The sequence below is a fragment of the Panthera pardus genome, unplaced genomic scaffold, assembly GCF_024362965.1.
Source record: "Panthera pardus isolate Hobbes unplaced genomic scaffold, ASM2436296v1 HiC_scaffold_11, whole genome shotgun sequence".
In the NCBI taxonomy this organism is placed as follows: Eukaryota; Metazoa; Chordata; class Mammalia; order Carnivora; family Felidae; genus Panthera; species Panthera pardus.
The window spans coordinates 81,255,375-81,281,158 of record NW_026526666.1 but is presented as its reverse complement, the minus strand read 5'-3'; the positions used below and the strand labels follow the sequence as shown (position 1 = coordinate 81,281,158).

General features: G+C 41.4%; 1 protein-coding gene across 1 annotated transcript in view; it reads right to left on the bottom strand.

The window, feature by feature from the left end:
• The window catches only part of CSMD2 (CUB and Sushi multiple domains 2), a 597,686-nt gene that overhangs the window by 33,605 nt on the left and 538,297 nt on the right, over nucleotides 1-25,784 (bottom strand). The window contains 5 exon segments of the mRNA XM_053897825.1: nucleotides 2,037-2,210; nucleotides 15,385-15,573; nucleotides 18,514-18,687; nucleotides 24,231-24,404; nucleotides 25,468-25,641. Coding sequence (XP_053753800.1) covers nucleotides 2,037-2,210; nucleotides 15,385-15,573; nucleotides 18,514-18,687; nucleotides 24,231-24,404; nucleotides 25,468-25,641 — 885 coding nt within the window.

The window sequence follows — 25,784 nt, the reverse complement described above, 5'->3', positions numbered from 1 at the left end:
ACTGTGAACTATTCTTGAGAATATTCAGGTCAGGGATCAAACAACTGAATGCAACACATCCCCTAAAGAGGGGGGTGGTCCATGTCCTCTAATGGTTCCTTTCTTGCTTCTTACTTTTTCATGTTCCCAGGGAGTCAGCTTGTTTCTAGTCTCCCTTGACCTTTGATGTGGCCAAGGAAGAGCCCTTTCTTTCATATGTAGGACTAATGCTTAGGAAGTCACAAAATTTTGAAATTGGGGTTGAAATGGTTTGGAGGTTTTCTAGATAAGAACTGTTTCACTATTGTTTCAAGTAGGTCATTTTCCAGCATCTGCTAACACAACTCCAGAGAAGGGAAATTACATTGAGGAGAAAAGATTCTGGATTCCATGCCTTGGGCCAGGAGAATGGCTGTATGTTTGGGTTATCCCTGCTAACAGACAGTAGAGGCTCAAGGCTTTCTTTCTGGCTTCTTTCTCCTGTACTCTGTACTTCCCTTTCCCATGGAGAAAAAATATCCCCAAGATAGATAAAATTGGCTTTAAGAACACCATTGGCCCAATATCCTAGAGAAGTGTCTAGAGGGAGGAACTTTATGCAAAGGGACGATTCATAGAAGGGACTGGTGCAAATGCATGCTTGGGCAGGCATATGGATGGGAAATGCCTGTCTTTCCTCTTTGGAATTCCTTTTCCTCCTGGAACTTGCTCTATGGATAACTCAGGAGGATTCAATTTACATGACTGTCTTTTCCATGCTATCTTCCCCAAGTCACTTCCACCAGAAGTACAAACAGAATGGGTTAACAGGCTTTCCACTAGTCTGGGCTAAAGGAGTCTCTGTGGCTGATACATAGTCCTGCCCAGTTCATGAAGTGGATGATTAATGAGATTAATAAAAGTGAGGGGCCAAAGTCCTGGGTGGTAATATAAGTGATAGGTCTGAGATTGTCCTGGGCAGCCAGCAGCCCTTTGAAACAGTGGTCAGTATTCAGGAAGTTCTTCTTTCTGGGAAGACCTAACCAATATCTGGTTCAACATTCTGGCAGTGCCCTAAATTTTGGGAGACAGGATCATCTAGGAGCTCAAAATGCAAGAATAGCTACATGTCCTGTGGATGAGGTCCCAAATCAAGGAGAAGGAGTCAACAACAGAAGGTTGGGATTCTTACCACTAGAGGGGGTCTGGCATGGGAAGGGATAGGGGCTTCAAGGGGGGCTTCCTAGGGGAACAAAAAGCTATATGAGGAACTACCTTCTTGGGGGTGACATTCTTTATGAGATCCCTTTGAGGGCCAGGAAGGCTCATCTGAAAGGAGACCAAGATCAGGGGTGCTATTTTTTTGCTTGGTAATTTCTGTCATTGGTGAGACAATTCAATTTCAAATATTTTGTTCTGGTAAGACATTACAGATAAACTTCTGGTTTGGATAATATGGATATAAGAGCTATGGCAGTTTCTTACATTTGCTTTTCGGAAAACATGTCAGTGTCCCCATAGAGATTAATAGTAAAACAAATTTATTAATAGAAAAAGTCTGAGATTGGTGTGTGAGGGCAGTAGTGGAAACCTGTATCCCACTAGGCAGCCTTGACATAAGACATGTTGGAGAGGCAGTGGTAAGAAAGTAAGGGAAGCAGGCTGGGGCTTTGGAGTCCCAAACAGGGAAAGAAAGAACACAGGAGTGGGTTTGGACCTGGGCCCAGCAACAGGGAGGCTTGAACTCTTCCCAGAAACCTATGGAAACAAATGTCTGGACAGGACTCTGGGCACAGGGGGACCTCACAAGCTTGCATCCTCCCTAGTTTTGTAATCTCTTGGCTGTATGGGTTTGGCCAGAGTAGACCAAGGGGATGAAGCTGGGCTCAGACCACCAAAGGCTGAAGTCTGGTTGGGACCTCTCATAGCTGTGCTCTCTGCCCATGAAGGTTAAGATGGGGGTCCAAAAGGTTGGCTTCCCTCCTGTCCATCTGTCACACTCACACCTTGGGAACTCATCCATCTCCCACCAGCCAAGTGTTCCATGGGACCCTCCTCCCTCATGCCAGGCTCCTTACCTGAGCAGTGGGGGAGGGAGCCAGTCCAGTGTCCATCCAGCCCACACATACGGGTGGCATTTCCGAGCAGAGTCCTCTTGCCGGTGCAACTGTAACGCACGACTGCTCCGACAGTATAGCTGTCCCCGGACATCTGGGCATGGGGTGGGGAGCCCGGATGGCCACAGGACACCACTGTGGGGAAGAGCAAATATGTCAGCAACTCTGCACAGGGATGGATCATCATCATAGGAAACATGTTAGGCTTTCTGTAGCGACAGGCAGAGAAGAAGAGAAACCTTGGGTATCTATTGAAGTTTGCTTCCTGCTGGCACACCTACCTGGCATCAGCAGACAATGCCTACTCAATTTGCCATACATTTTCCATATCTGTGAAATGAAGAGTAATACTGTTTTTTTTTATGAATTGAATAAGATAATAGGTGGGAGACTGCTCAGCATGTAGCAGGTATGCAATAATATATTTCCTTTCTTCTTTGCCTCTTGTGCTCACCACTCTCTATTTCCTCACTGCCGTAGGACATACCCAAGGTGTCTCTGGCAGCAGGGTGGCACACATAGTAAACATAAGACAGAACAGATGATCTGTCACCCTACGACTGTCTGCATTGGCTATAGTTTCCAGAATAAGGGCCAGTTCTAGTCCTTTTCCAACTGCATCTTACAGATGCCCACATCAATTGTCTCCAATTTGTCCCCTTCGGTCTGCAAGCTCCCTCTCCTGAGACACCAAATTGTAACTGAACACCAGTGATAAGATTAGAATACCAGATTATCTGAAGAAAATGAAAACACTAGCCTGAAAAGATACATGCACCCCATGTTCACTGCAGCATTATTTACAGTAGCCAAAATATGGAAGCAACCTGTCTACTGACAAATGAATGGATAAAGAAGATGTTGTGTATAAATACAACAGAATATTATATAGCCATAAAAAGAATGAAACTTGTCATTTGTGGCAACATGAATGGACTGCAAGGGCATTATACTAAGTGAAATAAGTCAGCCAGGGAAAAACAATTACCATATGATCTCACTTATATGTGGAATCAAAAAAACCCCCCAAACAATGAGCTTTTAGATACAGAGGATAGATTGGTGGTTGCCAGAGGCAGCGGGTAGGAGGCGGGCCAAATGGGTGAAGGAGGTCAAAAGGTACAAACTTCCAGCTGTAACATAAATAAGTCATGGGATGTAATGTTCAGCATAGTGACTATGGTTAATAATACTGTATTGCATATTTGAAAGTTGCTAAGGAACTGGACCTTAAAAGTTCTCACAAGAAACAAAATTCTATAGCTATGTATGGTGAGGGATGTTTATTAGACCTACTGTGGTGATCACTTCACAAATGTATACAAGTATCAAATCATTATGTTGTATACCCAAAACTAATATTATGTTGTATGTCAATTATACGTCAATTAAAAAAGAAAGATTAGAATACCAGAATTGAGATGTACAGGACAGGGCAGGGCAATGCTGTCAATGTCACTGGGTTTGCTTCCCGTTGTTCTTGCCATAAGTTGATACCAGGTTCTTTCATTTACTCAACACATATTTATTGAGTGCCTATTATGCGTTAGGCTCTATTTTATGTGTTTGGGAGAAGAATTTCTATGCTCTCATGGAAATTATATTCTAGTGGAAAAAGGAGACTACAAATAATTAAATATGTAATTCTAGGGGTGTTATGAAGAGAAACAAAGCTCCATCAGGAAAAAGATATTCAGGGGTAGACTGAGTGCTATTTTTGAGTAAGGTGATCAAGGAAGATCTCTCTGAGGAAGTGTCATTTGAACAGTGATTTGAATGATCTAAAGAGGTCTGTCATGCAAGATATGTGGGAAGAGTATTCTGAGGGAAGGAACATCAGGGGTAAAGGCCCAGCGGCACAATGAGCTTAGTGTTTTTGAGGAACAGCAAGAAAGCCAGAGATGCAGAATGAACTGAGCAAAGAAAGAATGGAGGACATGTTTGGAGAGGTTGCTAGGAACCAGATCATCGCATAGAATTCAGATTTTATTATAAGCATGATGGGACACCACTGGAGTGATGTGATTTTACTTATACTTTAACAAGATCACTCCAGCTATAATGTAGGAAACATTCCAGTGTGTGGCAAGAAAGAGGGAGCTGCTGCAGTAGTTCAAGAAGAGATGACAATGACTCGGATGGACTAAACTTTGTGGTAGGGTAGGAGATCCTTGTAGTCACTGCTTGTACCCAAAAAGGGCATAGGTCACAGCATATATGATGAACCAGACAGGTGGCCAAAGGGATAAAATGTGAGTTGGGCCAGTGACGTCCCTGATGATGGAATTTTGGCCATACACAGGGATGGCATGAATAGGTCATGGGTATCTTTATTTCTCGCTGTGGTCTTGGTGTGTTTCAAGTCCTATTCTAAGTGCCTATGATCTATCTATCTATCTATCTAGTGTTTACTTTTGAGAGAGAGAGAGAGAGAGAGAGAGAATGAGCAGGGGATGGGCAAAGAGAGAGGGAGACACAGAATCCAAAGCAGGCTCCAGGCTCTGAGCGATCAGCATAGAGCCCAACATGGGGTTTGAACCCAGAAACTGTGGGATCATGACCTGAGCTGAGGTTGGATGCTTAACTGACTGAGTCACCCAGGTGTCCCAGTCTATAGATTATCTGCAGAGACTACTGCTTAAAATTCCTTCCATCAGGCACGGAGTCCATTTCCCCTCCCCTTGAATCTAGGCTGGCCTGTGACTTGCTTTGGCCACTGGAATGTGGTAGAAATGATATTGTGGATTAGGAGGACTGGCAGCTTCTGCCTTCATTTTCTTGGAATACAGCTGCCATGATGTAAGGAAGTCTGGCTTACACTACTGAATGATAAAAAATTACATGGAGACAGGGGCCATGTGGAGAACAACCACAATGCCCCAGGTGACAGCTGGGACCATGTTTCCTGACAAGTTTCCATCTTGGATCTTTAGGTCTAGTTGAGCCTCAGTAGCTAGATGTGCTGTCTCCAGTAAACTCTGCTTGAATTGCCAACCAGAAGTGATACAATGGTTGTTGCATTAAGCTGCTACACTTTGGGGTGATTTGTTACACAATATATAATTGTGGATTATATATTAAATTATAATTAAATGGATATGACTTTGGAAGTCTTGAGGGTAGGGGCTGTATATTGCATGTGGGAAGAATACGAATCGTGGTGGCCAAAGGCTGGCTGTGGCACACTGTCTGCAAAGATGGCCACCAACAATTTTTTTCCTTCCGTGTGCATGCATCCTACTCCTCCCACTTATACCTATTATTTCCTCTGCCCTTGAATCAAAATCTTATAGCTTCCTCTTTTGCTCTAAAAACTCAGCCTCCAAGCAAAGAAGACTAAACCATCCTGCTAGAGAGAGTAGCCACATGGACAGAGGCCACAGGGAGGAGAAGAGTCGGCACAAAGCCCCAAAGATGTAGGTGAGGCCATCTTGGACTCTCTAGTCCTAATTGAGCCAGTGGGGCACAGATGAGCCAACCCTGCTGTGATGGTTCATTTTATGTCATTGTGTGAAATTGACTGGGCCACATGATGCTCAGATATTTTGCCAAACATTATTCTGAGAGGGGGTTTGAATGAGATTAACATTTGAATAGGCACACTGAGTAAAGTAGACAGCCCTCCCCATTTGTGAGTGGGCCTCATCCAATCTATCTCTTTTTTTATGTTTCAAGTTTTTATTTAAATTCTAGTTAGTTAACATACAGTGTACTATTAGTTTCAGGAGGTAGAATTTAGTGGTTCATCACTTACATATAACACCCAGTGCTTATCACAAGTGCCCTCTTTGATACCAAGCTCTTGAAGGCCTGAATAGAACAAAAAGGCAGAGTAAGAGAGAATTCTCTTTTTCTGTCTGTCTTTGAGCTGGGACATCAGTCTTTGCCTATCTTTGGACTCAGACTTGGATTAAAATTTATACTATTGGCTCTCCTGCTTCTTGGGTTTTCAAACTCTGACTACCGTCTGCTCTCCTGGGTCTCTAGTTTGCCAAATGCAGATCTTGAGACTTCTCAGCCTCCATAATTGTGTGAAACAATAGATAAAAACATAGATCTATCTACACCCCCTTAAACCTGTATCTGTATCTGTATAATCTCCCATTGCTTACTGGTTCTATTTCTCTGGAGAACTCTGACTAATCCACCTGCTAAGCCTTGAATTCTAGACTTATATCACTGTAAGAAAATATAAACATTTGGTATTTGAAGGCACTAAGTTTTGAGATGTTTGTTACACAGCAATACATAACTGATATATCTATTTATCCTTAAGATAGCCCTATAAGGTAGGCACTATTTTAATCTCAATCTCACTGATGAGGAAAATGAGGCATGGGGAAGAAAAATAACTTACCCAAAGTCACAGACCTATTCAATGGTAGAATTAGTTCTTAAAACCAGGCAAATTGACTTCAGAGGTCACATTCTTAAGTACCATAATTAACTCTCTTCTGCAATACTATTTTTATTTTATTTTATTTTATTTTATTTTATTTTATTATTTTTTATCTTTTAAATATGAAATTTATTGTCAAACTGGTTTCCATACAACACCCAGTGCTCATTCCAACAGGTGCCCTCCTCAATACCCATTACCCACCCTCCCCGCCCTCCCACCCCCCATCAACCCTCAGTTTGTTCTCAGTTTTTAAGAGTCTCTTATGTTTTGGCTCCCTCCCTCTCTAACCTTTTTTCTTTTCCTTCCCCTCCCCCATGGTCTTCTGGTAAGTTTCTCAGGATCCACATAAGAGTGAAAACATATGGTATCTGTCTGTCTTTCTTTGCATGACTTATTTCACTTAGCATAACACTCTGTAGTTCCATCCTTGTTGCTACAAAAGGCCATATTTCTGCAATACTATTTTAATAATATGAATGCATTCTGTCCTTCTGCAAGGAATGGAGTCTCTAGTTATAATTTAAATGATTTTATGACAGTTTATTAGAAATTTCTGGATTTCTAGAAATTGTCCAATTTAAACTCTCTAATGATTTTTCAAATAAACTCATTTTAAATGGAAATAAAACATACATACATAAAAGAAAAACACAGTAAGCATAAGCATATAGGTTAGTGAATTGTCACAAAGCAAATACACCCAGGTAACCACCATTCATATCAGGAAATGGAATATCACCAGCACCTCAGAAGCTCCTTCATGCCTTCTATCTACCTCCTCCTCCCCAAAGTAAGCCACCATCTTGACTTCATACACCATTATTTAGCTTGCCTATTTTTGAATTTATAAGTGGAATTTATAAGTGGAACCATATGGTAAATATTCTTTTGTATTTGGCTTCTTTTACTAAACATTATGTCTATGATATTCATCGATGCTATGTTTAGCAGTACGTCTTTCATTATCACTGCAATATACCAGGAGTTAGCAAACTTTTTCTGTAAGAGGCCGGAGAGTAAATATCTTAGGCTTTGAGGACTACACGTAGTCTCTGTTGCATACTCTTCTTTGTTTCTTGTTTTTTTCCACATTGCTCTAAAAAAAAAAAAATTCTTATGTCTTAGCCACAGGTTGGATTTGGTCCATGAGCCAAGTTTGCTAATCCCTGCTATATACCATTTGTATTATTTGCTGTGTAACAAATTGCTCCAATAAACATTTACTATCGCTCATGGTTTCTGTGGGTCAGGAATTTAGGAGTGGCTTAGCTGGATGGTTCTGGCTCAAGATTCTCCATGAGTTTGTAGATAAGATGTTGGCTGTGGCTGCAGTCATCTGAAGGCTTGACTGGCTTCCCCTGAGAGTGACTGATCCAAGAGAGCAAGTTGGAGATAGAAATGTTTTTTATGATAGAGCTTTGTGAGTCACACACCACCAGTTGACACAGACTAACCCTGGTACAGTGTAGGAGGATATTATGTAAAGGCAAGAACACCAGCAGGTGGGGGTCATTGGGACCATCTTCAAGGTTGACTGCTCTATCACTGCGTGAATATACTGCATTTTTTCATCCATGTCTTGTTGATAGACATTTGGGTTGTTTCCCATTTGAGGCTTTTATGAATAACACTGATAACATTTTTGCTCATGTTTATTGATGAACACATATACGTTGGCTATTCCTAATGATTTCTGTGATTGCAGTTGGCTGGCTGTTTTTCTGATGTTCTTATTTGGCTTTAAAATATTTCTTTGGCTAATTTGAGGACAGTGTTAAATTATGGTAATATCTAATATAATCTCTGAAACAGTATATGCAATGCCTGATATTATTTTTTTTTTGTCATTGGCTTGATCTAGGCTACTTGGGTATCTGTAAAATTAGTAACCAGAATATACTCTATTGTTTTATTCCTTTCCTGTGGTTTATTCTTTTAAAGGAGGAAAAAGTCAACCATAAAAATGTGACAAAAAATAAAGCACTGTCAATACCATTCAGCTGCTGTGGGTAAGGAAAATCAAGAAAGGATGTAAGATAATAAAGAGGAACAACTTATATTCACTGTATATTTGCATTCAAATCGGGGAGGTGAAGAACAAAAGAGAAGGTGAATAACAGCTGTTGTATTTCTCAGTTTGTCAAATATAAAAGCATTTAAAAATGTTTTCAATGTTCATGCCTGTGTCCAAATGGGATACACTGCAGTGGCTGTTTAGTTTCTAACTGCAAATAAGTTTATTTTTATTTTTTTCCTAGCTGCAAGTAAGTTTAAATGTGTACATAAAAATTGGTAAGACAGATATTTAGCACTGCTAATAGTAGCAAATTTTCTTGCATTACACAGAATACATATATAACAGGGGATTGAGAAAAAAGCATAAATTGTAATTCAGCAAAGACAATAATACAAATCAGCAATTAATAGACTACGCTAGGTCCTACAGCAGAAGGACACCATGTGGGTTGAAAGTTGTATGAAAGTTGTAGTAATGGCCGGCCAGCCTCTGGCACTTCCACTGTTTTCTAAAGCACTTTATCAGGGAAGTAGCATATGCTATAGACCCGGGTCATGCATTTTCCTTGGTCCCTGCACATCCATACCAATTAAAACAGTTTGCCTTAACCTGGAAGGAACCGTTGATTTTCATTGACTGGGTTGATTAGGGGATATATAAGGTACTCTACAATTTTCCACAAGCCTATTCACAGGTAACTTGGTCTTCCAGAAGTAAAAATTTAGTTAGCCCACTAATATAATGTCATGATAATCATGCAATATCAGTGAAAATGGTTTCACTTAAAGTCACTTGGGATCTTATAGGTAGTGAAGTTTCCTTAAGTTTATAGGTAGACGGGGAAAGCCCACCAAGCCCAGTGATAGTTGATTATCCAGAACAGAATTTTGGCTCAACTTTAAATTAGTTTAACCTAAAAAAAATGACAATATTAGTGTAAATTACTAACGTGGAGAGACCTGGGGAAATCTATCAGAGATCAACAATATGAATGAGAATTTCAGACACACAGAGAATCACACAAGAAGGTCTAATTTGGAGACCCAGAAGTAGTGAAAGAAGAGAATGAGGGGTGACAATATAGAACTGATAGCTGAGAATTCCCCAGATGTCAAAAAATATCTAGGAAGCCTAATGAATCCTAGGAAGGATAAATAAAATATCTAAACACAGTGTAAAAAAATTCAGAATGCCAACAAGAAAGAAAGGATCTTAAAGTCAGTTAGGTAAAAAAATAATAAGGCTACCTAAAAAGTACAATGATTAGATTGAAAGCAGACTTCTCATTAATAATAAATGCCAGCAGAGTGCACTAAGGGAAATGTGTCAATGTGGACTTTGATCCAGCTAAATTATCATTTAATAACTAGGGAAAATGCAGGACACCAAAGACAGAGACAGACTTTTCAAAGGAGTGAAAGACTGATAGCTGACTTCTCTGTAGCAATAAAAGAGGTCAGAAGGTATTAGAGAAATTTCTTTAATGGGCTGGAAGAAAATAGCTACAGCTTGGATTTCTAAAACTACCGGAAATATCTTTCAAAAATGAGGGACAAATAAATGTATTATAGACAAACAAAAACTGACAGTGTTTGCCACCAGCATATCTTCATTAAGTAAGATTCTAATGAATGTTCTTCACATAGCAGGAAAATGATCCCATGAGGAAGGACAAGGTATAAGAAGAAATGAAAAGCAAAGAAAGTGGCAAATATGTGGCTAAATCTGAGTAAACAATAATTGCACAGGACAACAACAATAATACATTGTGGGTTTTAAAAAACAAGGCACAAAAAATAGAAAATAAATAAATAAAAAACAAGGCACAATTAAGATATAAGAAAACAATAATGTAAAAGCCAGAAAAACATATGGAGTTAAAGAGTCCTAATGTTCTTGTATGATATAGGAAGAAGAGAAAAATATTAACTTTAGACTTTGGTAAGTGAAGTTGTTCCTGTTATAATTTCTAACATAGCCATTAAAATGTAGAGTGTATAACTTACTTATTAGTAAAGAAGAAAAAATGGAATTATAACAGTTGTTAATCCGATAAAAAAAAGAGAAAAAAGAAACTGAGTAGGACAAACAAAAAACACAAAATAAGATGGTAGATTTAAGCCTAAATATATCAGTAATATGACATGTTTAAAGTGATAAAAAAATACTTTCAACCAAGAATTCTATAGTTAGCAAAACTATCCTTCAAATATGAAGTGGAATTAACAAATTTCTGGATGAACAAACACTGAGTATGAGAATGCATCACTAGCAAACCTAGAAAGAAATTCTAAATTATAAAGAAATTCTACAGGAAGACTGAAATGAAAGGACTGAAGTCACATGAAGAACTAAAAAATCCTAAAACAGGTAAAAGTAACTACATAGGTAAATATAAACTGAAGAATAAGTGTTTTTTTTGTTTGTCTGTAATCTTTCTTCTTCTGTCTGAGAAATGGCATGAAGCAATAATTGGAAATATGTATTGATAAGCATACAATGTCTAAAGGTGTAATTTGTATAACAATAACAGCACAAAGGAGAGGGAGGTAAGGGAGCTTTGTAGGAGCAAATCTTTTGCATACAAGTGAAATTAAGTTAGTGTTATTACAAACTATGTTGTTATAAGTTAAGATGTTAATTGTAATTTCCAGAGTAACCACTAAGAAAATGAGTTAAGAAACACACAGTGAATAACAAAGAAATTAAAATGTTAAATTAGAAAAGATCTATTTAATGCAAAAGAAAACAGCAATAGAACAGAGAACCAAAAAATCTCTCCAAACTCAAAAGCCAAAAAACACAAAACCATAAGATACACAGGAAACAAATAGCAAAATGGGTGATATAAAGCCTACCTTATCAATAATTACACTAAATGTTGATTAAATACATAAAAGGCAGATATTAGCAAATGAATAAAAAACATGATCCAACTACATGCTGTCTAAAAGAGACATCCTTTAGACTCAAAGATGCAAATGGATTGAGAGTAAAAGATGGGAAAAGATATACTGTACATACAGAGACTAAACAGAGGCTGGTATGGCTATCCAGACCAGCTATCTGATATTATCAGATAGGATAGACTCTGAGGCAAAAATTGTTGTTAAACACAGAAAGAACACAGAAAATTGTATATTGATAAAAGGATCAATCCATCAATAAGATAAAACAATTATAAACATATACACACCTAACAGAGATCCCAAATACATGAAACAAAAAATAACAGAATTGAAAGGAGAAATAGATAAGTCAACAATAATAGTATGAGATTTCACCACCCCATAGAACAAGACAAAGATCTACAAGGAAATATGGTGACCAACATTATAAACCAACTAGACCTCACAATCATCTAGGAAAACTCCCTGTAGTAACAGCAGAATAAATGCTCTTTTCAAGTGCACATGAAATGTTCTCTAGGTTAGACCATGTGTGAAGCTATAAAATAAGTCTCCATAAATTTAAAAAGATTGAAATCATACGAAGTATGTTCTCCAACCACAATGTGATGAAATTAAAGATCAAGAATGGAAGGAAATTTGAAAAATTTACAAACATATGGAAATTAAAAAACCACTCCTAAATAACCAATAAGTCAAAGAAGAAATCAGAAGAATAATTAGAAAATAGTTTGAGGTGAACAAAAATGAAAACAGAACATACCAAAACTCATGAGATGTAGTGATAGCAGTGTTCAGAGAGAAATTTATAACTGCAAATGCCTACATTAAAAAGAAGAGATCTCAAACCAACAAACCAACCTTTCCCCTTAATAAATTAGAAAAAGACAAGCAAATTAAACTAAAAGCAAACAGAAGAAAGGAAATAATAAAGATAGTAGCAGAGATAAATGAAATAGAAAATAGAGGAAAAAAACCAAAACTATGAACATGAACAATCGTATGCAAACAAATCAGATAATTCAGATGAAATGGACAAATTCTTTTTTTTTAATTTATTTTATTTTTTTTGAGAGACAAACAGAGTGTGAGCAGGGTAAGAGCAGAGAGAGAAAGAGGGAGACACAGAATCCGAAGCAGGCTCCAGGCTGTGAGCTGTCAGCACAGAGCCTGACACAGGGCTCGAACCCACAGACCATGAGATCGTGACCCGAGCCAAAGTCAGATGTTTAACTGACTAAGCCACCCAGGCGCTCCAAAAATGGACAAATTCTTAAATGTTCACAAACTACCAAAACTCACTGAAGAAGAAATGGAATATCTGAATAGAGTTATAGCAAATAAATGGAACCAAACAATAATCAAAAAACTTTCAAAGAAAAGCCCAGGACTAGATGATTTCACTGCTGAATTATATCAAATTTTTAAAGAAGAAATAGCACTAATCTTTCTATTTCTGAAAACATAAGGAGAAGGATGTTTCCTGACTCACTTTATGAAGCCAACATCACCCTGATCCAAAGACATCACAAAGAAAGGAAACTATAGACCAATATCCCTTATGAACATAGCTGCAAAAATCCTCAACAAAATACTAGTAAACCAAATCCAGCAGCATATTAAATGTATTATACTATGGCCAAGTGTGATTTGTTTTTGGAACACAAGAGTAGTTCAACATCTGAAAATCAATCAGTGTCATATACCATATTAATACAATGAAGAGGGGAAATCTCAATAGATGCAGAAAAACCACTTGACAAAATCCAACACTGTTTCACGCTAAAAATTTTCAATAAACTAGGAGTAGAAGGGAAATTCCTCACAAGGAGTAGAAGGGAAATTCCTCACCCCTAAAGGGAATTTACATAAACTTTACAGCTAACATTATACTTAATGGTGAAAAACTGAAAGCTTTTCTCCAAAGACTAGGAACAAGGGAAGGATGCCTGTTTTGCCACTTCTGTTCAACATTGTCTTGGAAATTCTTGCTAGGGCAATTAAGTAAGAAAAAGAAATAAAAGGCATCCAGATTGGAAAGGAAGAAATAAAACTATATCTATTCACAGATGATATGATCTTGGACTATTATATTACACTGGATTAAGCAATGGTTTCTTAAATATACCACCAAAAGCACAAGCAACAAAAGAAAAAAATACGTAAGTTGGATTTCATTAAAACTAAAAATTTTCATGCACTGGAGGACATTATCCAGAAGTAAGAAGATAATCCACAGAAAGGGAGAAGTTTGCAAATGATACATCTGATAGGGGTATAGTATTCAGAATATATAAAGAACTGCTAAAACTCAGTAATACAAAGACAAACAATCCGATTTAAAAGTGGGTAAAGAACTTAAATAGAAGTTTCTCTAAAGAAGAGATACAAATGGCCAAGAAGCACATAAAAAGATGCTTCTAATGACATCATTAGTCATTAGGGAGACGCAAATCAAAACCACAATGAGATTCCACTTTAATACCCACTAGCATGGCTATAATGAAAAAGATGGACATAACAAGTGGAGGTGAGGGTGTAGAGAAATTGGAACCTTCCTACCCTGCTGGTGGGGATGTAAGATGGTGCGGTCACTTTGGAAAACAGTTAACCTCAAAAAGTCAAACATGGAGTTACTATATAATTGGCCCAGCAATTCCACTCTTAGGTATATGCCCCAAAGAACTGACAACATATGTTCACACAAAGACCCAGGCATAAATGTGTGCAGCAATATTATTCATAATAGCTCAAAAGTGGAAAGAACTCCAATGTCCATCAACGGATGAATGGATAAATAACTATAGTATACCCATACACTAGAATGGTATTTGGCCATAAGAAAGAATGAAGCACTGATACGTGCTGCAACATGGATGAACTTTGAAAACCTTAAGGTAAGCGGAAGGAGCCACACACACAAGGCCACATGTATATTTATATGGAATGCCCGGAATAGGCAAATATTTAGATAGAAGGTAGATTAATGGTTCCCAGGGATATAGGGGTAGTGGAGATTCACCTGCAGGAACAAGAGGAGAGAGCAGGAGGTCAAGGGACAGTTTCCTCATGTGGATGTGTGAGGTTAGTAACCGAGTATCAGGGTTCTGAGCACCTCCCCTCTCTCTCCCACCATTTTTAGCATGTTGTTCCCATATATTTTTTCTAATAATAATTATGCAGTCATTGTTGATGGAGATGTAACAGATACTATACTAGGCACTTTTTATGGCTTTTCTATTTTTTTTTTTTTTAGAGAGAATGAAAGCATGAGCGGGGGGAGGGGCAGAGACAGAGAGAGAGAGAGAGACAGAATCCTAAGCGGGCTCCATGCCCAGTGTGGAGCCTGATGTTGAGCTCAATCCCATAACCATGAGATCATGATCTAGGCTGAAATCAAGAGTCTGATGCTCAACTGACTGGGCCACCCAGATGCCCCCTGCTTTTCTAATTTAACCCTTTAATAACTCTATGGAATAGGTATTAGGGTCATTTTTATAGATGAAGAAATGGAGGCTTGAAAGCTTAATAGACTTTTGTCAAACCAAACAGCTTGTTTAGGGGCAAAGCCAGAATTCACATCTCAGTCAATCTGCCTCCAGAGTCTGTGGCATTTCTGCTTCAGTCCTTCAAAAGAAAGGGGTTCATGTGTTATTTTTATGGAAAAGCAAGGAAGGGGTAAGGTTTGAGACAGTGTCATGCCAGGCAGTCTGTTGTGAAGGAAGAGCGCCCTGAGGGCTAAAGAGGATAGCAGTGCAGCAAAGAGGAAAGAGAAAGAGGAAAGTCCTCTAGCTAGGAAGAGAGAGAGTGCATAAGTTGGTGAGAAACTAACCCAACAGGGCCTAAGATGCAGACAGAGTGACTGTCATTGTGATGTAACACACACACACACACACACGCACGAGGAGGACATGTACTTGGACATGGGCCATCCCGTCAGTCTGCACGGGTGATCACTTTGAGTCGATGACATCTACTTACAGAGACACTGGGGGCGGGGACGGTCCCATGTGCCATCTCCCTGGCAGCTGAGCACCGGGGTGCCCAGGAGGTAGAAGCCGTGGTTGCATTGGTAAGACACAGTGGTGCCGTAGCTGAACCTGTGCGGGCCGCTGGCATGGACTTGACGCAGGCTGTTTTCTTGGTGCCCAGGATCGGTGCAGTTGATGACTGTAATGAAAGGGGACAATTAGACACAGAAACCAGGATGCAAAGATTGTCTTATGCTTCTAAACGGGAATTCACATGTCCAAACAGGCATGCATTCCCACTATGGCAAAATGTCCAGACAAATTGGTAGCACGAAGCCGATCCTGCCTGGGAGGGTGAGCTGGTCCTCAGGCTGCTGTACTTCCTGATCACTGACTTTGATAGCCTGGTTAAGGGATTCATTCTTCCACGTCTTGCTAAACTCAGCTCTCTGGAGAAGCCTTCCCACCTCCTCCCAGACTGGTTAACCTCTGCCCTGGCAGTGTTCCCTTGCACGAACCTCTACTGCTGACCTTATCAGCCTAGATGGTGAGTTGTTTGAATACATGAGTCCCCTGAGGGCATGACTCCCTTGTCTCTGGGTGCCCTATCCCTGGTGCAGCAAGGCTGCTGATCGTTGTAGAACAGATGCAGCTGAGCTGACTCCAACAGGGGTTGGTCTTTTTTGGAAAGTGTTTTAACCACTTTTTAAATTTATTTTTATTTATTTATTTATTTATTTATTTATTTATTTATTTATTTAAAGTTTATTTTGAGAGAGAGAGACCACGCAGGAGCTGGGGAAGGGCAGGGACAGAATGAGAGAGAGAGAGAGGATCCCAAACAGGCTCCGTGCTGTCAGTGCAGAGCCCTACATGGGGCTTGATCTCAAGAACGGTAAGATCATGACCTGAGCTGAAATCAAGAGTTGGACACTTAACCCACTGAGCCACCCAGGCATCCCAGGATAGGTATTTTTAAAAAATATTTGATAAGTTTTTAAAATGTAAGATATTTCCACCTTTGACGAACTTCTCTGAGGCTCAGAGAGGCTGGTGTCACAAAATAAATACATAACATGCATTGATTCTCACTATTTATTGCCATATATCGAATGCCAAGCAGTGTGTTGGGCAGTAAAGATACCACAGAATTTTCAATTGAGAGTAGAATTTCTCCACCTTGGCACTGTGGACATTTTGGCTGCTAATTCTTTGTTGTGGGGGCAGAACTATGTATTGTAGGATGTTCAATAGCATCCCTGGCCTCTACCCACTAGATGCCAATAGAAACCCTCCAGGTGTGACAATGAAAAATATCTCTAGATATCTGTCCCCTGTTGGGGCAGAGGATGGATAAAATCATCCCCAGTTGGGAACTGTTGGTCTAGAGAGAAAAGGACAAACAAGCAATTATTTTGTTTGATAAGTGCTCTGATAGGGGTAGCAGAGAATGTTCTAGAAGCACAAAGCAGTGCATCTAGCCCAGTGTAGGAGGTGGAGCAGGAAAGGCTTCCAAGAAAAGGTGACATTTCAGCTGGTTCTTTTTTTTTTTTTAATTTTTAAAAACATTTATTCATTGTTTGATAGAGAGAGAGTGTGAGTGGGGAAGGGGCATAGACAGAGGGAGACACAGAATCTGAAGCAAGCTCCAGGCTCTGAACTGACAGCACAGAGCCTGATGCAGGGCTTGAACTCATGTACCGTGAGATCATGACCTGAGCTGAAGTCGGACGCTTAACCGACTGGGCCACCCAGGCACCCCTAAGCTGGTTCTTGATGGTTGGGTAAAAGTCATCCAGACAAAGTGGGATGGAGAAGAACGCATTTGAGGAGACTGTGTGGGAGTGCCCTGGGGACGAGTGAGCACAGGGCACGTGTAAGGAAGAAGTTCAGTGTGGCCAGGGCCCAGTGCAGAGGTGAGGCTGAGGCAGAGGACAGTGCCATTGTAAGGGCATTGGGAAGTCTGGGAAGGCATTTCAAACAGGGAATGGCTTGATCAGATTTGCATTTTAGACTGGCCACTCTGTCAGGGTAGACAATGGGCTGGTGGGAGCAGGACTGGAGGCCATGACTTCTAAGATTTTACCTTAGCCCTCTGATTCTGAGACCGGTCCTGAGTTTGTTACTCTGGTGGGGGCAGGAGCTGCAGTTACAGGAGAATTTGTATCTCATGTTGGGGAGATGGAGCACAGCTCTTGATAGGGGATGTGGGATAACAATACCCCAAAGTAACCAAGTTCTAAACTCTTTCCTGCCTGAACAGATGATCGAAGGAAGGCCCAACACCAGCTTATGGAAGTTTTCCCTGTGTTTTCTGAGACTTTATCTCACTCAAAATGGCATCTTAAAATGTTATGAGAGGGATGTTATTTTTAGGGGTGGTTGTGATGCATCTTCATTTATTTGAAAATTTTGGTCCTTTAATATCAGTTACAAATGACTTGTGACACACTGCACAGCCAATCACCGTGCACCCCCACATACTGCAATGAGGAGCCATCCTCCTAGAGACTGTGTCCTCATGACTATAGCGATTCGATCAAGCTCCATGTCAGGGCTGGGGTCGTTCACGTTCTGTCTGCTTTGACACTCCACTCAGATGTCACTGAGTCTGCCAGGCTATTCCTGGTATGAGGCAGATCCATTTGCCCCTACTATTGTGACCAGCCATGAAATGCTTTAGAAACTATTTCTTAAGTAGCCCAGATGAGGCCAGAACATCCTCTGCTCAGTCTCTGCTTCTTGGGTTCTTTTCTTCCTCCCTGCTTCATTCCAACCCCTATGCTCTTTGCTTTTTATTTTTCATTCTAAGTTTTCTGATTTTTTCTTTTGTCAAGAATGGGGCTTTATATGATAAGGATGAGTTATTTGTTCTATGAAATGTAAGCAAGAAGACTGCTTTCCATTTCTGTTTTGAAAGGTGCAACTTGTTTGTTTTGCTTATATAACCAATGATGAAATCTTACATGGCTGTATCTGGGGGATGAGAAAGTCCTCATTTATGAGCCTTCTTTGCCCTCAGTTTTCCCTATCCGAATCAAAATAACACCAGGACTGAATCTACTGGCCTGTGCTGCGGGGTCACCCCCACAGATGGTAGCGGTACGGGGGGTGAGGTGGGAGAAGAATGGTGACTCACTTCTGCAGGTGGGCAGCGTGTCGCTCCACTGCCCGCTGGCCAGGCACTGGGACCTAGCAGCCCCCTCAGCCATATACCCAGGGTTGCAAACAAACTTAACCACATCGTTGAGGTTAAACTGGTTGCCCTGAGTGAGGCCGTTGATTGGGTTGCCTGGGTGTCCACAGGTAATTGCTGCAACCAAAACAGAAAATAGGTAAGCCCTCCTATTATTCCATACCCCTAAAGTGCATCCTTTTTCTCACCTGGTATTTCTCTTGCCCATGAGTGAAGTTCAGGCCTAAGTCTAACTATAGTCTCTTAGCTGTAAAACCTTTATTTCCTGAAATCAGCATGGGGACATACCTTCTTCCTTGAAGGCACATCTGTAGCTTGGACAGCTTGAGAGAAATCACTCTGTGACTCCCCATGAGGCATTAGGCCTGGACTGTAGTTCTGTTGTCCGGGTTGTCAGTCCTGGTCATTTTCTCTGCCTCTATCCCTGTCGTACCCCATGCCCACTCTCCATCACTGGATGCGATGACTACCCCTCAGCGGATTCAGGCCCAACCTACTTCCTGGCTGAGCTTGACAGAGCCAGAGTCAATGCTAACTACACCCGAATGGAGGGATTGCTCCCCATGCCAGACCAGTGGCTCAGCCAAAGCTGTTGAGAGCACAGTCCTTCCCCTCTACTCCTTCCAGATGAAGGGAGTTCAATCCATATAATTTCTGGCCCTTCTCTGTGCAATTTGGGAAGAATGAGCAGTCATGCTTGGCCCAGTTCTGCCCTCTTCCTCTTGGGACCCGGCGCCTGTGAGTGGCAGTGCTCTCTGCTGCTCCCCTGGAGACAGGCTCTCCCCAACAATGGGGCGGGGGAGGTGCTGTCCTTGCAGCCTTGCCTGATGCTGTGAATCCACCCCATTCTGGGTTTGCTTTTTTTTTTTTTTTTTAGCAGACCCCATATGGCTTTTACTTTAAACTATGGCTTCCAACATAGGCTTTATTAGTAATAAAGGTGATATTCTGGAATCCTTGCAGGCCATTTTATTTTGTGATTTGTTCAATTATAGGCAGGGCAGTGGGGGAGAACCCAGTGCTCGAAGCCCTGGACCCAGAGTGCGAGGGTCACCACTTTGTCCCAGCTTCGTCCTTCCTCCTGGAGCTGGAGTTGATCCCTCCATGCAGTGGCACTGGTCTCTCTGAGGTCTCCTGAAAATAAGTGCCTGCCTCAGAGCCTTGGCACTTGCTTTCCCCTGTGCCAGAACATCCGTTGGCTCCTGCCCTCACATCTTCAGGTCTCCTCTCAAATGTCACCGTTTCAGTGAGGCCATCCCTTATGACCCAATAAACAACCTCCCCAGCACTTCCCCGGGCCCCTTGCCTTCTCCACTTTTCTCCACAGTAACGGACATGCTCTACATGCAGCTCTTTGTTTGTTCATTGTTATCTCCCTCCACCTCAAGGTCAGCTCCATGGGGGCAGGTTCTTTGATTTGTTTCTTGCGACATCCTTGGGGTCGGGACCAGTGCCTGACATACAGGAGGAGTTTGATAAATACTTGCTGACTGGAAGACCGGTGAGCACATGGATGTGTGGGTGCCAGGGTTTCTGCTTTGCTCCTTAGCCCTTAGTTCTCTGTAGCACCTGCCTGGTACCCTACCTAGTCTCTTCAGACTGAAGTCTCAGTTGATGCTTTTGCCAGCTCTTTCTCTTGGTTCTGGATTTTGAGGCTGAGAAACCATGAGGAAAGTTTTCTTACCCCAACAACTGGATCCACAAAGAGCCCACCCCAAACCATGATGGTGTGAATGGAGATGGGGGAGCAAGAGCAGGCAGGAGGCGGGGCCCAGTTTTTGCTGTGGCCAACTCTGGCATCATTCTGGGTCAGTTCTCTTATGTAAATCTCAACAGTAGTATCCCTGACTCTAGCAGAGAGGGCCGAGCAGAGCAGGACACATGTGTTAGTGGATTGCAGGGGTTTGAGACTGCCTGGTGTGCTAGGATGAGGGTGGGCTGTGGAGGCCAGCAGACCAGGATTTACTACTCAGCTCTGCCCTTTCCTTACTTTGGACAATTCACTCCGAGCTCACTTTCTGTATCTCTAAAGTAAGGATTTTGAATTGCATTAATAGGTTTGCCTTGAAAATAGATTCAGACATTTACTTTTCATTCAACATTACTGAATTCCTTCTATGTGCTAGGTACCTTGCTCTGCTCTGATGATATACAAGGAGGAATATGATATGGTCTCCAGCCTCAGGGAGCCACTTCCCAGTCCAGGGAAGCAGACTGTTAGAACACAGTGTGCTGGTGCTGAGATAGAGGCCCACAAAGAAGAGGGGCATCTATCCTCCACAGGGGAGAGAGTGGGTTAAGGAGGGTTCCCAGAGGAAACAGCATGCCATCTACACTGGATCTCATGGATGAACAGGACCCTGCCAGATCAGCAAGGTGGTGGGAGAGGGGAGACAATCTTCACAGGGTCTTTGAACTCATGGAAATGATATGCAAAATATTGGGTGGGTGCAGTGTGCTTGGGAGAGGATTCACCCCTCTTCCAGATTCACAAAAGGTCACGAGGCCCCTTCTCAAAGGCTAAGGACCACTAATAAAAGTGAGAGAAGAGTGTTTTGTAGTATAACCTTTGGGGGTACCACCTCTTGAAGGACAGGTCATGAAAGCACCTGCAAAGGAACCGAGGGGTGGTCAGCAAAGTAGAAAAAATAAAGCCCAGCAAGGGGTGGGAGTGTCCCAGAAGCCTCAGGGAGAGCCTCAAGAGGTGTCAGATACCCCAGATAGCTCTGTTTCTCTGGGGACCCTGATTGGTACAGGCTGCAAAGAAGAGGTGGAGAACACCCCACTAGGAAGGAAAATAGAGGTCTCTGTGAAGCTTGAACACTTAACGGGGGCTTGAGGGAAATTAATAGAAAGAAAAGGTAAGCAGTAAAGAGGAGACAGTTAAAAATAGATTAAGTTCGCTAAGGAGGCAGGAGGGAGGGGATCTGAGAATCAATGGAGGGCACAGCCTTGGGCCTGGAGAGAGAGACTCTTCTACAGAGGTAGGAGGGAAGGGAGAACAATAGATGTGTGGGTGGGAAGCAGGAAGCAGAAGGAGTTATTGTTTGATGGCTTCTATCATCTCTGCAAAATAGAAAGTGAGGTTATCTAATCAGCTAATAATTACTGGGGTCTCTCTGCATTATTTCATTTAGTCCCCACAACCCTGTGAGGTAGGCACCATTGTCATCCTCAGAGCAGTCGGGAGACTTGTTTGGGGGCACTGTTTCCAGGTGGCTCTTCTGAGCTCTGAAACCAGCTCCTCTGATTTCAGGCCAGGTTCATTATCTGCCTTCGCTATCTGCTGCGAATGTAGGCGGAGGAGGTGGAGGGTGGGTGTTCAGGGAAGAGGTAAATTGTGCAGTAGCTGTTTGGGGATGGATGAGAGAGCTAACCGAGGAGATATGGGATTGCCAGAAGGTTTGGAGAGTAATATGGAAACCTTGGATTTACACATGGTGACAGCTAACACAGTGCCCACCTCAGGGTAATCACTTATAAATGCTTGTTCTTTTTCTCTTTTCTTCCTCCTCCAGGTACTCCCCACATCTCTGTACTCCAGAATAAAATGGGGGTTGGTCCAAGAGGTACTGGATTCTGGGTAGGATCCGGGCAATCTAGGTCCTGGGTCCGAGTGTCTAAATACCTTACTACGCTGCTTTTCAGTGCATACCAGCTCTAAAATTAAACATCTTTAGGCAGACATTCTCCATTTATTTTCTGACTCCAACATTCCCTATTATTTATAACCCACATCTCTGCATGTATATTCTGTGCCAATTCCTTGAAGGCACTGGAATTTGCATCTTCTGGATGAAACCAAATGTTTAGTTTAGACTCCTCTGGAAGAGTGACTGAATAGAGATGGGTCTTGCTTTGTGTAATCCTAATACTTAAGTAGCTATTAAGACTAATTTTTCATGCATTGCTTATTCAATAAGTCTCATTATTGTACTGCTCCATCTCATATAGGAAGAGCCAAATGAAGAAGAATTACAAAATTAAACAACACAACCTGCACTTTACATAAAGGCTCACTTCAGAGAACTTTAAAAAGTGAAGAATTTTCCAAATTACTTCTAGGCAGCTGAGAAGAATGGTGGTCATCTACATCCAAAAAACGAGGAAAATGCAGATTAACAAGAAGAACGAATAAAACTGTAGAAAGCCCAGGCCTGCAGCATAACCAAAAGACAGAGAATGCTATAAACTTTAAAGTATGTGTAAGTGGAAAAACAAACGTGCCACCCAGGCAAAATGTGTCTCATGCTTCTGTTGCAAGCCTTTGTGGAAAGCAAGACTGTTCGGAAAAGAGAAGAGAGGAGCAGGGAATGGCCTGATATGGATCTAGAGAAAGTCTATTGTAAATGTGAACAAACTGAAAAAGGATCCTGGTATGTCAGTGCACTGACTACAGGAAATGGGCATAAAAGCCTACAAACTTCCCTAAATACCAAAAGAAATGGGGGGGGGGTGGTGAGTAAGGAAAACATCATATAGAGAAAGAAATTCCTGAGTATATCTTACCCACAATAGTTACATAAAACCCGACAGATATAAGACCAAGCATGTAAGTCACAGCAATATATGTGGATGAGTATAACTAACTTATTAAAGGAAATGGTTTTCAAATGGGCTCACAAGGTAAGGCCCAACTCTCTGCTGTGTACAAGATTCAGAAAGGCTAAAATACAGGGATGGCTCAAAGTGTACCAGGCAAATGGAAAAAGGATGAAAGAAGGACTCGTAAGCCCTATATCAGGCCCAGTGCCAGTCGAACTACAAATTATTAACAGTGACAGAAGACATTTTAAAGGCTAAAATCACAGTTTGCAATAGATATAATAGTTCTGAATGAGCATGTAGCAAATAACATAGCAACTACCTTTATGTAGCAGAAACTACAGGAAATGCAAGAAAAGATAGAAGACCACTAAAAATAGAAAACTTTGAGACACACCTCTTGGAACAAAACAGGTCAAGTGGACAAAAGTCAGTAAGGTACAGACAACATAATCAAGGCACACCTTATGACTATATACAGAGCTTTATACCCTAATTCCCTTTCTTCTTAAATGCACATGAAACATTCATAACAGTTGATCAAATATTAGGCCATAAAGAGAGCATCGATAAATTCAATGAAGTAGAAATATTACACACAGTGCAGTAATATTAGAAATGAATAACAAAATAAAAATAAAAAGTCCCTTCTGCCTGGAAATTAAAAGAAAACAACTATTAAAAATTTTTTCAGTGAAAGAAGAAATTAATTTATAACCCAAATTATAGAATTTCTAAACAGCAATCAAACATTAATTATTATAACCTATGGGATCTGATTAGAGCAGTTATTGGAAGAAATTTTATAACCTTAAGCACTTACATCAATAACAGTAAAAAATGGAAAGAATGACAATAAATGAATTGGATTTGCTACTCAAAAGCTAGAAAATGAACAAACAAGTTAACCAAAGGAAACCACAAGGAGGGTAATGGTGAAGACAAAAGCAATAATTAATGATACACAAAACTGAAAACAAGAGATGTAATGATTGGGTCTTTGAAAAAAAGTACCCAAGCGTGCAAAACCTCCAGCTAACCTAATCAAGAGGACAAGGGAGAAAGTCCACGTTGAGTCTGAGCCCGTGACTAGGGAGAGTGGATAACATACTTACGCACACAGAAAGGGGTCTTGCCCGACCAGTGATGATCCTGCTGACAGATGCGCACAGACATGCCGATCAGGCGGAAGCCGGCATCGCACTGGTACACCACGCTGCCCCGGTAGCTGTAGTTCTCCCCGTTGATATGTCCATTGACGATGGGCTCAGGGGTCCCACAGTGTCCGGCTTTGGTGGGAGATGAGGAAAGAGTGTAAACTGAAGAGGAGCTTATACAAGACGAGTAGGGGTTTGGTCAGGGTTGGGGAGACATGGATGGTGAGGAAGAGGACCAAGGACCCAGCCACCCATTATTTTCTCCACCTCCTTCTGAGAGTAGCTATCCAGGAATGGCTTTAGGAATCCTAGCATGACAGAAATGGCATCCCCAAATCCCAAGGTTGAATCCCAAAAGGCCATCCATCTCTGAACTGTAGTTTCTGTATCTGTCTGTGGGTTAGAAATGATCACTGTTCCCTGCCTCTGGGATCGTCTCCTTCTTTTTTTCATCAGGTAGCTTCGACTGAACATCTACTGAATGGAGGGCACCTGGTCTACATTAAGGCAGTCAAAGCCCAGCTGAGTTGAGTTGGAAATGACTATGCACAAACAGGTGATTTGGCTAAACCCACCTTTCCTTCTCCTTGAGTGGCAAGAGACACAGACAACTTAACCTAGGTGGGTTACTTTTATTGAGTGGGGTTTGGGTAGAGTATATTCCTAGAATTTCCACTGGTATTCTTTGAATCTGTATGGAAATAATTCATGACTGTATCCCTAACAAGAAGCCTGAGACAGTGGGAGGGCAGCACTGTTCAGTCTGGAACAGACATTCAAATCTACGCTGTCAGGTCTGTGTGTAGCTGAGACTCTCCTTTGGACTTGAGGTTTCCAAGAAAGAATTGAGAGGAGAGAAAACCTTAGAATCTAAGGTTTGGTAGAGAATGCATTAGCCGTGGGGGAAACCATAACTTTGTCCTTTGTAAGCCAGGTTGTTTTTGTGCTTTTGTCATTTGCTTACTATATAACTTTGTCTTATCAGACTTGAAATTCTTCCCATTCTTTTGGGTGCCCCAAGAGAAGTAAGTTCAGGGTTTTAGTCATGGTGCATGCCCAATAGCTGGTGTTTGGATTACGCATTTTATTCCATAGGTAGAATGATGCTGTTCAAAGACTACAATCAACTTTAGAAAGCTCTAACCTGCCTTGAGGAGAGAAAAATGAGGAGGATAGATCTGGGGAGGTCACTCACCAAGGCATCGAACTTCAGAGCCACTCCAGAGCCCATTTGCCATGCACTCCCGCACCCTGGAGCCCACCAGCGTGTATCCAGAATTGCAGGAGAAGATGGCCGTCGCCCCATAGACAGACAGTGTTCCAATGCGGTGCCCACTGGGCGGGATGGGAAGCTCTCCACAGGAGATGACTAAAAAAGAAATCACAAAGTACTCTGAAAAGCCAGCATGAAGGGGAGGGACACGGGCTGCTTCTGAGTAGTAAGAATAATGACAAAGATGAGACCTGTTTAACTTTATTGGGACTCATGAGCCGAATGTGAGACATGGCAGT